This window comes from Harpia harpyja, chromosome 11, assembly GCF_026419915.1.
Source record: "Harpia harpyja isolate bHarHar1 chromosome 11, bHarHar1 primary haplotype, whole genome shotgun sequence".
NCBI classification, from domain to species: domain Eukaryota; kingdom Metazoa; phylum Chordata; class Aves; order Accipitriformes; family Accipitridae; genus Harpia; species Harpia harpyja.
In genome coordinates this window covers 23505525-23518874 of record NC_068950.1, presented here as the reverse complement: position 1 = coordinate 23518874, position 13350 = coordinate 23505525, and the positions used below count along the sequence as shown (strand labels likewise).

General features: G+C 39.0%; 1 protein-coding gene across 7 annotated transcripts in view; it reads right to left on the bottom strand.

Annotated features, from left to right (window-relative positions):
- COL11A1 (collagen type XI alpha 1 chain) overlaps positions 1-13350 on the bottom strand; it is a 167414-nt gene that overhangs the window by 57307 nt on the left and 96757 nt on the right. For all 7 annotated transcript variants that reach the window (XM_052802285.1, XM_052802289.1, XM_052802286.1 and 4 more), the window contains 6 exons: positions 12693-12746; positions 10522-10566; positions 10339-10392; positions 10199-10243; positions 5555-5608; positions 4634-4687 (listed from right to left, as the gene is read on the bottom strand). In XM_052802285.1, coding sequence (XP_052658245.1) covers positions 4634-4687; positions 5555-5608; positions 10199-10243; positions 10339-10392; positions 10522-10566; positions 12693-12746 — 306 coding nt within the window. The remainder of the gene's footprint in view (positions 1-4633; positions 4688-5554; positions 5609-10198; positions 10244-10338; positions 10393-10521; positions 10567-12692; positions 12747-13350) is intronic.

Below are 13350 nucleotides of genomic sequence, written 5' to 3'. Positions count from 1 at the left end.
AGTATATTCAATGATTCTTGATGCTTATGATGATTTTCCTACTCTGCTTTCTCTCTTATGTCACCAGCTTATCTATTCCTACAGATTCAGATTTGTAAAAGAAGCAATAGGCAAAGAAGATTTCAGCAGCAAATACTCAAGATGACCTGAACATCCCATGGCTTCATCTACAATATTTAGTACTAAAAAATTTACGCTAATGTCTCATGCTGTGTTTTTAAGTGCCTAATTAGCCTCCACTTTTTTTTTGTTTTCTGTGAAAGACAATTTATTAAAACTGAGTTTACTGTAGTAAGAAGGTCCTTGATTAATTCTAATAGATGAAACGGCTAGTGTATTTCTATTTTATCCTTTCACAGGCATGAAACACCAAATTCTTGCATAACCAGACAATCTAACAATCTCTGCAGATGATGCCTCCTGCCAATCTGAGATTGATATCACTGAAATTGATAACCACTTCTAAAGAGGAACTAGCTTAATACTGGTTTTCAGTACCTAGTTTATTCCTACATTTATATTCCAAATTATTTATCATGATAGTACTGTTCCCATGTATAGAATTCCAGCAAACAATGGCAGTTCTTCAAAGTGCATATGGCTTACTGGGCGAAAAAGCTGTAGCTTTTTCTCCACTAATACTTACCTCAGTTGCTGTCAACATATGCTTATTATTCCATAAGCAAGCTCCAGAGTGCAATCTGGGAATCTGGCTCTAATTTGTTAAGCTTGAGTATGTCTTTTAGCCTAATTCCTTAATTACTGTAATGCCCACATGCGCGACTGAACTTTAATGAGATATATGCCTAAATAAAAAAGAATTCTTAAGACTGATTTACCAGTGAGCGCAATGAAAGTTTTCTGATTTATAAATTTTTAAAATATCTGAAATGGAAATGTTCATCGGATAAAAAGTCAACAAGTCTACTTTTTGCTTTTAAAAAATCTGTTTTCTACAAAAACATATGCATGAGAACCCATGGGGGAAAAATATTTTTAAAATAGTTCTGCCCCAAGTATACATATACACAGGGCAGAAAACAATGCTAATGAAAAGCTGTATTTGCTCCTAAGTTACTCAAGTTTTATATCAGTCTAACCCTACTAAACCCAAAGGAGATACAAAATTAGAGAACCATAGTATTGATTGAACCCAGAGGGACCTGGTCCAAACATCACACAGTAGCAGTGTCCATAGTTTCATTGTATTTTGCATCTTTCATTTCTAGTCATGAGTGAAATGAAGAAATGATAGAATCATAGAATGGTTGAGGTTAGAAGGGGCCTCTGGAGGTTATTTGGTCCAACTGCCCTGCTCAAGCAGGGCCACTGAGACACGGTTGCCCAGGAGTATGTCCAGATGGCTTTTGAATATCTCCAAGGATGGAGGCTCTGCAACCTTTCTGGGTAATCTGTTCCAGCGCTCGGTCACCCTCACAGTGAAAAAGTGTTTCCTTGTATTGGGTTTGTGTGGCAAGGTTTTGGGGGGGGGGGGGTTACAGGGGTGGCTTCTGTGAGAAGCTGCTAGAAGCTTCCCCTATGTCCGACAGAGCCAATGCCAGCCAGCTCCAAGATGGACCCACCACTGGCCAAGGCCGAGCCAATCAGCAATGGTGGTAGTGCCTCTGTGATAACATTTTTAAGAAGGAAAAAAAGTTGCAGGGCACACAGAAAAGGCAGCTGGAGAGCGGAGTGAGAACATGTAAGAGAAACAACCCTGCAGACACCAAGGTCAGTGAAGAAGGAGGGGGAGGAGGCACTGGAGCAGAGATTCTCCTGCATCCCATGGTGAAGACCATGGTGAGGCAGGCTGTCCCCCTGCAGCCCAGGGAGGCCCACGGTGGAGCAGATATCCACCTGCAGCCTGTGGAGGGCCCCACACCGGAGCAGGTGGGGGCCTGAAGGAGGCTGTGACCCCATGGGAAGCCTGCACTGGAGCAGGCTCCTGGCAGGACCTGTGGACCCGTGGAGAGAGGAGCCCACGCTGGAGCAGGTTTTCTGGCAGGACCTGTGACCCTGTGGGGGACCCACGCTGGAGCAGTGTGCTCCTGAAGGACTGCACGCTGTGGATGGGACCCATGCTGGAGCAGTTCGTGAAGAACTGCAGCCCGTGGGAAGGACCCACGTTGGAGAAGTTTGTGGAGGACTGTCTCCTGTGGGAGGGACCCCACACTGGAGCAGGGGAAGAGTGTGATGAGTCCTGCCCCTGAAGAGGATGAAGCGGCAGAGACAACGTGTGATGAACTGACCATAACCCCCATTCCTCCTCCCCCTGTGCTGCTGGGGGGGTAGGTAGAGAATCTGGGAGTGAAGCTGTGCCTGGGAAGAAGGGAGGGGTGGAGGGAGGGTGTTTTGAGATTTGCTTTATTTCTCATTACCCTACTCTTGTTGATTGGCAATAAATTAAGTAAATTTTCCCCAAGTTGAGTCTGTTTTGCCTGTGACGGTAATTGGTTGAGTGATCTCTCCCTGTCCTTATCTCGACCCACAAGCCCTTTGTTATATTTTCTCTCCCCTGTCCAGCGGGGGGGCAGGGGCGGAGTGATAGAGTGGCTTTGGTGGGCACCTGGCATCCAGCCAGGGTCAACCCACCACACTCATGTTCAGATGGAACCTCCTGTGTTTCAGTTCATGCCCACTGCCTCTTGTCCTGTCACTGGGCACCACTGAAAAGAGCCTGGCTCCATCTTCTTTACACCTTTCAGGTATTTATATACTTTGATAAGATTTGACCTAGGCCTTTTCTTCTCTAGGCTAAACAGTCCCAGCTCTTTCAGTCTTTACTCATAGGAGAGATGCTCCAGTCCCTTTATCATCTTAGTGGCCCTTTGCTGGCCTCTCTCCAGTAGCTCTCTGTCTCTTGTACTGAGGAGCCCAGAACTGGACACAATACTCCTGGTCTCACCAGGGCTGAACAGAAGGGAAAGATCACCCTACTGCAGCCCAGGATACTGTTAGCATTCTTCACCGTAATGGCACATTACTGGCTCATGTTCAAATAAATAAGAATAAAGGGAAAATAGTAACTGTGCTTTTTCTTATCAGACTAAAGAACAATTTTGAGCTTCCTGCATTTTAAACAATGATTCAAATTCATTCTTATGGTACACAAGACTAGTCTTTGCATCATTGCAAAGAAAAAGAACAAAGTAGTAGTCAATAATGTTTCTCTCACACACAAAAAAGCCACTACCATTGCAAAGAATTACAATGCTACAGTACTAGCAGAAGAAAATACAGTTTTTCAGAATGATGTGTTACTCCAAGCTCTGTGCTACCCCTTCTAGTAGTAGAAGTGACTCAGCAGTCACTAACAGATTTCCAGTGAAGTTGGACCCCAAAACACATTCTACATACTGAGAAAATTTCTCTCTGAATTAATTTATGGCTTTCTCTAGCTCTGAAAAATCTGAGTAAGAATTTTATTTTATTTCAGCGTGTCCTGGTTTCGGCTGGAATAGAGTTAATTTTCTTCCTAGTAGCTGGTACAGTGCTGTGTTTTGGATTTAGTATGAGAATGAGGTTGGTAGCACACTGATGTTTTAGTTGTTGCTAGGTAGTGCTTATCCTAAGTCAAGGACTTTTCAGTTTCCCATGCTCTACCAGTGAGGAGGTGCACAAAAAGCTGGGAGGCAGCACAGCCAGTACAGCTGACCTGAACTAGATAAATGGATATTCCATAACATAGAACATCATGCTCAGGATATAAACTGGGGGAGTTGTCTGGGAGGGGGCACGGATCACTGCTCAAGGACTGGCTGGGCATCAGTCAGTGGGTGGTGAGCAATTGCATTGTGATCACTTGTCTTTCCTGGGTTTTATTTCTTTCTTTTTTTGTTGTCTTCCTTTTCATTATTATTGTTGTTGTTGTTGTTGTTATTTTATTTCAATTATTAAACTGTTCTTATCTCAACCCACGGGTTTTACTTTTTTTCCCTGATTTCTCCTCCCCATTCCACCACCACCGGGGAGGAGTGAGCGAGAGGCTACAGGGTGCTTAGTCGCCAACTGAGGTTGAACCACGATACAGTGGGATATGAGTAAGGTTTTGGCACTACAGAAGTAGAGAGGTTTTTTAAATAATTCCATTAAAACTGTTACATGTTAATTTCTTCATTTTGCTGCCAGAATTAACTCATTGTGATTCTTGGGAGGATTACATAGGATATAGTTTCAAAATTTAAAGTTTTTTTCACAGGTTGAATCGTTCCTGATCCTACTTTCCAAAGGTGTTGGCTTTTGAGTTTCCTAGCAGCTTACCATTAATAAGACTTTTTATTGTTATCTATGTTACATGGCATTCAGTGAGAAAAGAACCATAGAGTAATTGTGTGGCAAATCTTTATTAAAATTGAGATCTGAGTATTAATTTCTGTTACTTCTATTGACTATTTAAGCTCATTGTGATGTTACTAACCAGGCATAGCAAAGAATAACCTCACTCTTGTAGAATGGAAACAAGACAAAGCTTTCTCATGCCTATCCTACCAACCATAAGAAAACTACAGTTATATAACCTCTTCATCCCAGCCTCTTCCCCTTTTGTCTGTTGTCTCTATTTCTTTAGTTTTGATCACACAATCATGACCTTTGGAGGTTTACAACACTAACACAATAGAGTACATTTACTTACAGTCTCACCCCGCTGTCCTGGGTGCCCAGGCAAGCCATCTTTTCCAGGTGGCCCCTGAAATTGTAAAATACATAAATCAAAACATTTCTTAGCCATCCTTAGTACTGAAAAAAGGTGTGCCGTTAGCTGTAAGAATCTCTGATCTCTTTGTTTTTTCTAGACCAGTATTCAGTACAGCTTAAATGCTCCTGTATCAGCTGACTATGATTATAATAATACATTTTCCTTGGGTCCTCCCTGGTGTGCATTAGCAATTGCTTGGAGAGTGACTGTTAGGTTGTTAAGTGCATGCATGTTCAAAATGGATTTCTGTAAATTCAGAAATCATGGAAAGTCCCTATACTTACCTTCCATTTTTCTTTGCTTAATGACTCAGTTAACACAAAACTAAACTTTACAGGAGTACTTGATGAAATTTCAGGTTTTGGCATTGGAAACAAAAATAACAAATGCATGGGTGAAAAAAATCACAGGTGGTTTGATGCTTTTGTACTTCCTCCACATGAGCAGAAACACACTGGAAGACCAGTATAACTAGTTCAGGCTGCAGCTCAAATGTGCTATTACTTCTATACATTTCTGCTATTAATGAGTGTCTCCTTCCTCTGAATTTTTTCCTCAATGAATCAATTGTTAAAGGAAAATATACACCAGCAAAATAATATTTTGCCTAAACTCAGTCTGACACTGGACATTGCAATCAGCATACTAGAAAATTTGCAGTTTAGTATATTACGATGAATGTCATATGACCTGCAGCAATGATCATTTTGAATATGTGAGTTCTTGTCTTAGCCTTGAAGCTCAATAAGCATATTTGTAATCCATCCCTTAAATAAGTCTTTAAATATTTTTTTCAGAAACACTTTATGAAAAATAACATTCCTGTTGTTGCACATACTTAATTAAAAAGATACTTACTGGAGGTCCCTTTGGTCCGGGGAATCCGACAGGTCCCTGAGGCCCTTGTGGTCCCTAGTATAAAGGCAACCAAACAAGTAAAATTTTACTCTAACTGCCATGACACTGGACTGAAAAGTTTGTTTCAATTATAAAATATATGAGCTTCAGTTATAAAATATATGAACTCTGTAGAAAATGTCTGCTTATAAGTATAAAGCCTCAGCTCCACTGCCATAAATATTGGTAGTAACAATTCACATGCATAGACATTGGAGGGGATTTCCTGAAAGCAATACTGCCTGTGTCGGAATGCAGTAAGAAAAAAGAAAAACTACTTATATAAAGTATGTCTGTGTCTGACCCCTGAAACTGTGCATAATAAAGTAGAATCAACTGTGAGTAATAAACATTGTTTTCTATGTTGCATAAAACATAGGAATTAATTAATAGTCTGGTGGTCTTTTTAACTTTCAGTCCAACATTCATCTCTGGTAATTCTTACACTCTGACAATATTTCAAGCCAGTACAACAGTACAAACTTCCAAACAGACTAAGCTTTCCAGAGTTACCAGGGACTCAATACAACATTCTTGCTATCATGTAAAATAGTTGAGATAGCTGTAAAAAACCCCATGATGCATGAACATTTTATTTATATAGTTCTGTATATACACATATATATGGAGAGAGAAAATTTTCATGCAGCAAGGTTTTACAAATTTAGTTAGATGATCATGTGAATCAGTGCATTGTGTATGTACATGTACAAATATATACATATACATGTGTACATACATGTATGTCCACATGCATCTGTACACATAGATATTTACACAAAGTACTAGCTTACGTGACTGTTTCTAAAGTTGTCACCAAATAAAACAGGGGCCAGCTCTTAAAATTTATTGCTGATATGCTGACTACGTCAGCTTATTAAAAGAATTTGTCCTGTTTAGTTTTTAGTGTGCTAAGTCAAAGAGTAGCAACCTGAAAAACCTTATTTATTCTACATGGTCCCATAGCAGAGCCATGTACCCTAGTCATATAGTGCAAGACTTTGTCCTATTCTACTTGGTATATGATGTGTAGTTTTGCTGAGACATCAGCTGTCAAAATATGTTAGAAATGTTGGTTTGATGTGAAAGACTTGAAGCAGGAGGCCATATCTCCCAAATTATGCTACCCTTTTGCTCCTCTGATAAAGTACCAACTGCTTCCAAGTTCCATAAGCCTCATTCAATAGAGCCCAGGCTCACTTTCAGAGCATGGCTGCCTCCTGCAGTAGGCAAAGCAGTGTGCAAATGTAGCTGTGGGAGAGGATCCCTTGTGCACAACCTGGGAGAATATGCCCTTAAGTGACTCTTATTCCAGAGTAGACCTTGGTTATACTGTAATACTAAATCTGAGTCAACTAAGAAGTGCTAGGCAAAGGAAGAAATCTTTGTGATCTTACTGCACTATCCGTCATTTTTATTATCTTTTCCAAAACAGGTGTGAGGTTATTTCTGAAACCTCCGTAACATATGAATATGTTCCATATGAGGATTTAGGGTTTTTTTAATTCTGCTGTCTCTGTCAACAAATGACCTTTCCTCATTTGCTTCTGGGTATAACATAAAGCATAAAGTCTCCAAAAAATTGGAGGAGTTTTACAGAGGAAAACTATTAAAATTGACTCAGCTACTGTAAAAAATATATGAAAGAAATTGGTCCCTCTCAGGAAATGGGTTATAAGAGCACAACTCAAAGTTTTACTGTTAGTTGCACCTTCTTTCTCATAAATTCCCACTGTACTTTGATCCTCGTGTCTTGAGGCTTTTTAAGGAAAGAAGATTTTCATTTTTTTTATTCACAATATGGCTTGCAGATTTCAAGGCACTGGACTGATGGATTGTGAGAAAAAGCACTAGAACACTAACAGCATGTTATCAAAATTACATTTTCTTTTTTGTCATTAAATTTCATTTTAACAGTAGCTACATAGGACAGATTATTTAATGTTTGCATGTCTGGTACCTGAAGAAGTCTCAACAGAGTAGAAATGACAGTTTTATTTTTTGACTGACATTCACCCCTATTGGGAAGCAAATAGATACCTCACACTTATATTACACAAGTAATATGAGATGTGGTGCTCTGCGATTCTTCATTTCTTTGCTCTAATCAATTTCTCTCCAGGGATGCCTTCATCTTGGATTGATCTGCTCATTGTTTTCAGCCCCCCACAGCTTCTCTTCCTCATAACCTCTTGGAGCTGCCAGCAAACTCCTTCTTCACGAGGCTCTGCTATTCAACTTTTGGGAGTCTGCCTCTGATGTTCCTCCTTGGTGTAAAACAACCTACAGTTCCTTTCTTGGACTACGCCTAGTTCTTTACATCCAACATCCTAATTAACTCATTCCTCTCTTGAATCCCAGCTTCCTGCCCCTGTGTCTCTCTTACTTGCCATGTCATTCCTGTTTCACTCAAACTTTCCACTTATTCCTGCTGTCCATGTTCCACTTAGTACATTGTCTTTCGCTTGATATCAAGGTACTTTCAACTTCTTACTGCAGCCTTCCTTGGAGTGCTGCCTTCCATATGTACTGGCTACAGTCTAGTCCTCCAATCCTCAACTTTCCTTCTGTTCTATCCTACTTCTCCTCCTTACTGCAAGAACCACTATCCTGCTCCACTAACCAGTCTCTTGGAAAGTTAAGTAATATTCTGCTTCAGGAATGAAAGAGCTAAAATGATGTGTATGAAAGGTTTTTATGAGACAAGGGGAGTCAAAAGAATCTCAGTAGACATAATAAAGGGGGATGAGAGATGATGTTTAGCGCTTACATTGTTGAAATTAGCTGAGGCAAAGACAGTCTTTGATAAGAAGAGCTGGTCCCAAGGACCAGCCAATGAGGTAGAGACAGTTCCTGATAAGAAGCAGGAGCAGGCCCCAAGAGCCAGCTAAGACTGGTCTTGCGGCTTGGGTGAATACCAAGAAATCACTGAGCCTGCGCAAGGAAAAAGGTTACTAGCGGTGACGAAGAGGAGTCATCTATCTTCATCTCTGCAACCACCAGACGACCACCATAAAGAGGCACTGCGCAAGCGCAGTTGAGAGGACACTATGGAAATGACCTCTCGGAGCTAATTTTAATATGAAGCAGGGATAGGTCATGCATATGTATAGGCGTATTGTGAATATGTAACACTTGACTGTACAAACTTGAGACAAACTGCCGAGTCGGGTGCGCACGACTTTGGTGGGACTACCCCCCGTGCTGCCCAGCGCTGAATGAACATACCTACTTTACAGTCTCACTGATTGTGGAGTCTGTTTTCCACACATCATTTAGTAAACTAAAACTTTTGTTTCCAGTGTACTTGATATTAATTTTTTTGGCATATGCTTTAATGGCTTTCAGTCAAAAGGAAAGGAATCCTTTTCTTAAGCAGAAAAATGTCACATTAGATATGCAGGTATGTGCATTCCTTTGCATGTTTATAGCAGACAGATGGTTATTAATACGGTACTTGCAACTGCTAAGGATAAACCAAACAAAATTAACCTTAATTGCTTTCTGCAGACACACAAACTGAAAATTTGAGATTTCTAGAACACGCTCACGCTATGCTCTTGTTATTAGCTTTATGGATGTCCTTATCTCCAGTAATCAACTCAATCAAACCATGTGGTCTGATCCTATGGCCTTTTTCTTTTTCAGTTTGCTTAGTCATTCTAGCAAAACCAGTTTGCTGCTGTTCTGCCAGGATTGTTACACCAAGTGTGCATGTATTCAGCAAGGAAATAGTGTAACAAAGCAACATTACGGAGCAGGGGAAAATGCACAAGGAGCTCCCTCCTGAAGAGTAAGACTTCTGGAGATCACTGGGACTTGGGGGTGGGGACTGGGAAAGGATTTATAGATTCTCTGCATGAAAAAGGTTTGCAGTTTAATGAAATATGACTACAAAAGAAAAGTTTCCTAAGCTTTGCAAAAATACTTCGGCAGAGAGCATGTCCACTTAAACTATCTGAGTTGGTTTTCCAGTGCTGCTATTACAAATCTGATTTATTAATATTGTTTTTCTATATACTGCTGTGTAATGGACTGACTGTATATTGGATTTGTGTATTGACTGGTAAGATGATAGCAAGCAGAAAATTTTATTTTAGCAAGCACAATAGGATTTCTCAATCATGCAGAAGGTAGGTTGAAGGGAATTCTTAGCTGATCAGAACGAAAAAATCAGCTGCTTCAACAAAGAAGCTTCTGAAGGTGGCTTGAGTGATTTGCAAATCCAATAAACAAGCAGTAAGCTGCAGTAAATGGGGAATTCTTAAGAGCATAAGCTGGTAAGTACAACTGTAATTTACACAGTAATTTACACAGATATATACAAAGTGCATGGATATAATACAAAGTGTGTATGTATTCTTTGTGTTCTTTATGTACAGAACTGAGCTACAGATAGGAGAAGCTTTCAGCAAACTTCAGCTACTCCATTCATAACTTTGTGAAAAGCATCACTGGAATTGAGGTTTTGTTCTTTCTGGTTACTCTGGACAAAGAAGGGCAAAGACGTGAAAGGGAGAACTAAAAACAAAACAACCCTCCCATCCTCAAATCACACTCCTGCATAGCGGGAAAAACAACATTACATAAATAGCATTCACATACCCTTTCACCTGGTGGGCCAGGAGGACCATCATTGCCTGCAGTACCCTAGAAAGGGAAGACAATATGTTCAAAGATTAGACCTCTATTATATTTAAAACAAACAGCCTGCAGCCAATCTATACAGCATGCCTGACAATTACCTTTGGACCTGGTTTGCCAGTGGGACCTCTGGGACCTCTTGAGCCTCTTGGACCCTGTCAATTTAACACAGATGCACTTGATGATAATTATTGGCTACTGTAATAAAACTGAATAATTCTTCACAGTATAGTGGAGGTAATTAATCTAGGAAAGTCTCTAAATTGCAAAGCAAAAGTACATACTGTTGGTCCTCGCTGTCCTCTGGGGCCTGGTTTGCCATGTAATCCCTGCAGAGAAAAGTTCACAGAAATCATCTTGGCAGACACTGTATTTGTGAGATAAAGTTTTTTACTGAACTGGAGGCAGAACGCAACTCCCTTAAGTTTAAATGTTATTTTATCTTTAAGTATCTCCTTTGCATTTCAATTTACAGAATCATGGTCCTTGATAAAATTGATTATCTTTCTGAGTTCACTGGGACTTCTAGCTAAATGCACTAAATTTGCCTCAGAGTCAGATTCTGTCATAGGCATTAGAACATCTTAAACTACGTTAAAATAGTAGTGAAGATGTTGCACAACAAGCGGAGTCCCTCTGCAGTAGTTTAAAGGACATGGCATCTTTTCCAATGTAATAATAGCCTTGAAGAAAAAGTCCCCAGGTTCCTATGGACAGTTCCACAGGTTAATAGAGAAAAGAAAGGGCAAGCCTCTCTTTTTTTTATAACAGAAATAGGGACTGTAGTACCTACCAGGATTCTGCACACTTGCACAGAGATACAGAACTTGCCAGAATACTAGCCCTTAATTTTTTGCTTCAATATATCTCCTAATCATACTCAACAGATTTCTTTCCTTAGACTCTGGATTAGTATTGTATTCTAATACAAAGAAGCTTAAAATTCAAGAGAGTAGAAAAAGAAACCTGATGACTGGTACTTTCTAATCTCTGAGGTAAACACAACAGCAACAGATATCAGCAGAAATTTTTTAGCGTAAGGCTTGCTTTCATTGGAAACCAATTAAATGCACACACCTGTTTTCTTGAGGGTTTTCTTGTGTCTTTTTTTTTAATATTGATTTTATTTCACTTATCAAAAAAAATTATGTGTTGTTCTTAAAATGCTACACAGCTTGTGAACTTCTCAGGGACAATGTCTGTCTTTCCTAGTACCAGTACGCGACGTAGCATAAAACACAATGATATCCCTTTAGGCAAGATTAATAATAAAACCTGATTCACATTACAAAACCAGCAGTTATTGTCTCATTGACGATCAGCATAATACTTAAGTATACATGCAGTTTGATGGTATTAATTATGTGGTTATTACTCTAGCTGAATTGAAAGCTTTATGAAGGCCTAATAATGGATCGATATAATTAGATTTTCATAATTTTAAGTCTGCTCTTTGATGTTATCATTTTGCTTGGTTTTTTAATCCGACATCTTTATTAGCAGTCATGTCTCATTTTTCCCAACAAGGATGAACTGAACATTGTTTTATTGTTTGTGTCTGTCCATAACAACATACTTTATCTTAGCTAAAATAATACAAGAACAATTTAAACCATACATAAGCAACACAAATGCAATTGGATTTCATATATTTCATCTTAAAATCATGAATTTCTGCTTGTTTTCATGCTGCAAATTAAAATGGATTCTTAAGAACAATGATATACATTACTTCAGTTTGACTTTACATTGCTATCATCTATGAATTCAGACTCATGCTCTTAATTTCATCATCTAACAACACATTCTGCTATGTTCAATTGAGCTTTAGAGATAACAGCATAGTGACCTTCTTTCTAACCTATATTTCATTTGTATAGTTTGAAGAACATGCATAACAGATTTTCCCTCACCTTCTTCAAGTAAACAAAGCAGCAAAACCTGTCATTTTACATCTATTTTTTAATGTATGTAATAGTACATGTTCTTCATCTTGTCTGGTATATTTTGCATTTTCGAAGCTCAGCCTATAAAAAAGCTTGTGGCAAATCAGAATACTTATGAAATACAAGTTGAATTTCCTTGAGGGTAAATTGCATGGTAGCAGGGTAATTCATGGGATACAGGAAAATAGTCCTTGCCAACTCACTCAGCTATACTGTCAAAAAATATGCTTCATCAAAGGTGGTTTCTTTTCTCTTTTTCAAATATATAATTATGTTAGCATATGCAGTGAAAAAGTGTGCAAGTTCCTGTATATTTAGATTAATACCTTAAAGAATGAGAACTAGTGTCTCAGTATGCCCTGTTTTACATAACTGTAGAGGTTCATCTTAAGTGTGAAAAGCCAGTTTTTATAGTTCTTTAGGTAGTAGCTTGTATCCTTAGGTTTCAGTGACTTCCCATAGCACTGAGTTCCAAAACTTAATTGTCATGCAAGCATGAATTATCATACCCTTGCACCTTTCTCTCCATTGGCACCTGGAAATCCTGGGAAACCAGTTGATCCCTATGTAAGAAATCAATGCAAATATCAGAGGATATCAATAGCAAAACAGTAGTATAGCCAACATTTAATTTAGATGTAAAGCACACCTCCAAAGTCATGTACATTGTACACGTCAAACTTGCAAGCATGACAGCTCTGATGAATAGCTGTAAATTAACTTACCATAATTCCTCAAGTCCAGAACGCATTAACAAAATCAACGTATAGAATGGACATTATTTGTCATCTTATTAAAGTATTCATTAAATCTGCACCATTTTGAAAAGTAGGAAAGAAATTATCAGCAACAGCCCACTAGAAACAACTGTTTCGTAATGAAGAGGAACAAACAAGGCCTTGTTACCACACAGTATAATAATTCTTTTACAAAATAACTTCATTCAAAATAATTGTGAGGCATTGCCACATCTGAACAGTGTTGTGGTCCTCTACTTACTTTACTGAGCTGTAAATTACTTCAGGTGCTTTATTCACTGTAAGCTGACCACTGGCCAGTTTAATTTAACTGATACATGCAATTTGTACATGTGCTTATATGCTAATCTCATAAGCAGAATTTGTGAGGAGATTATCTGACTTGAAACCACTTCCAGGCAACATTCCT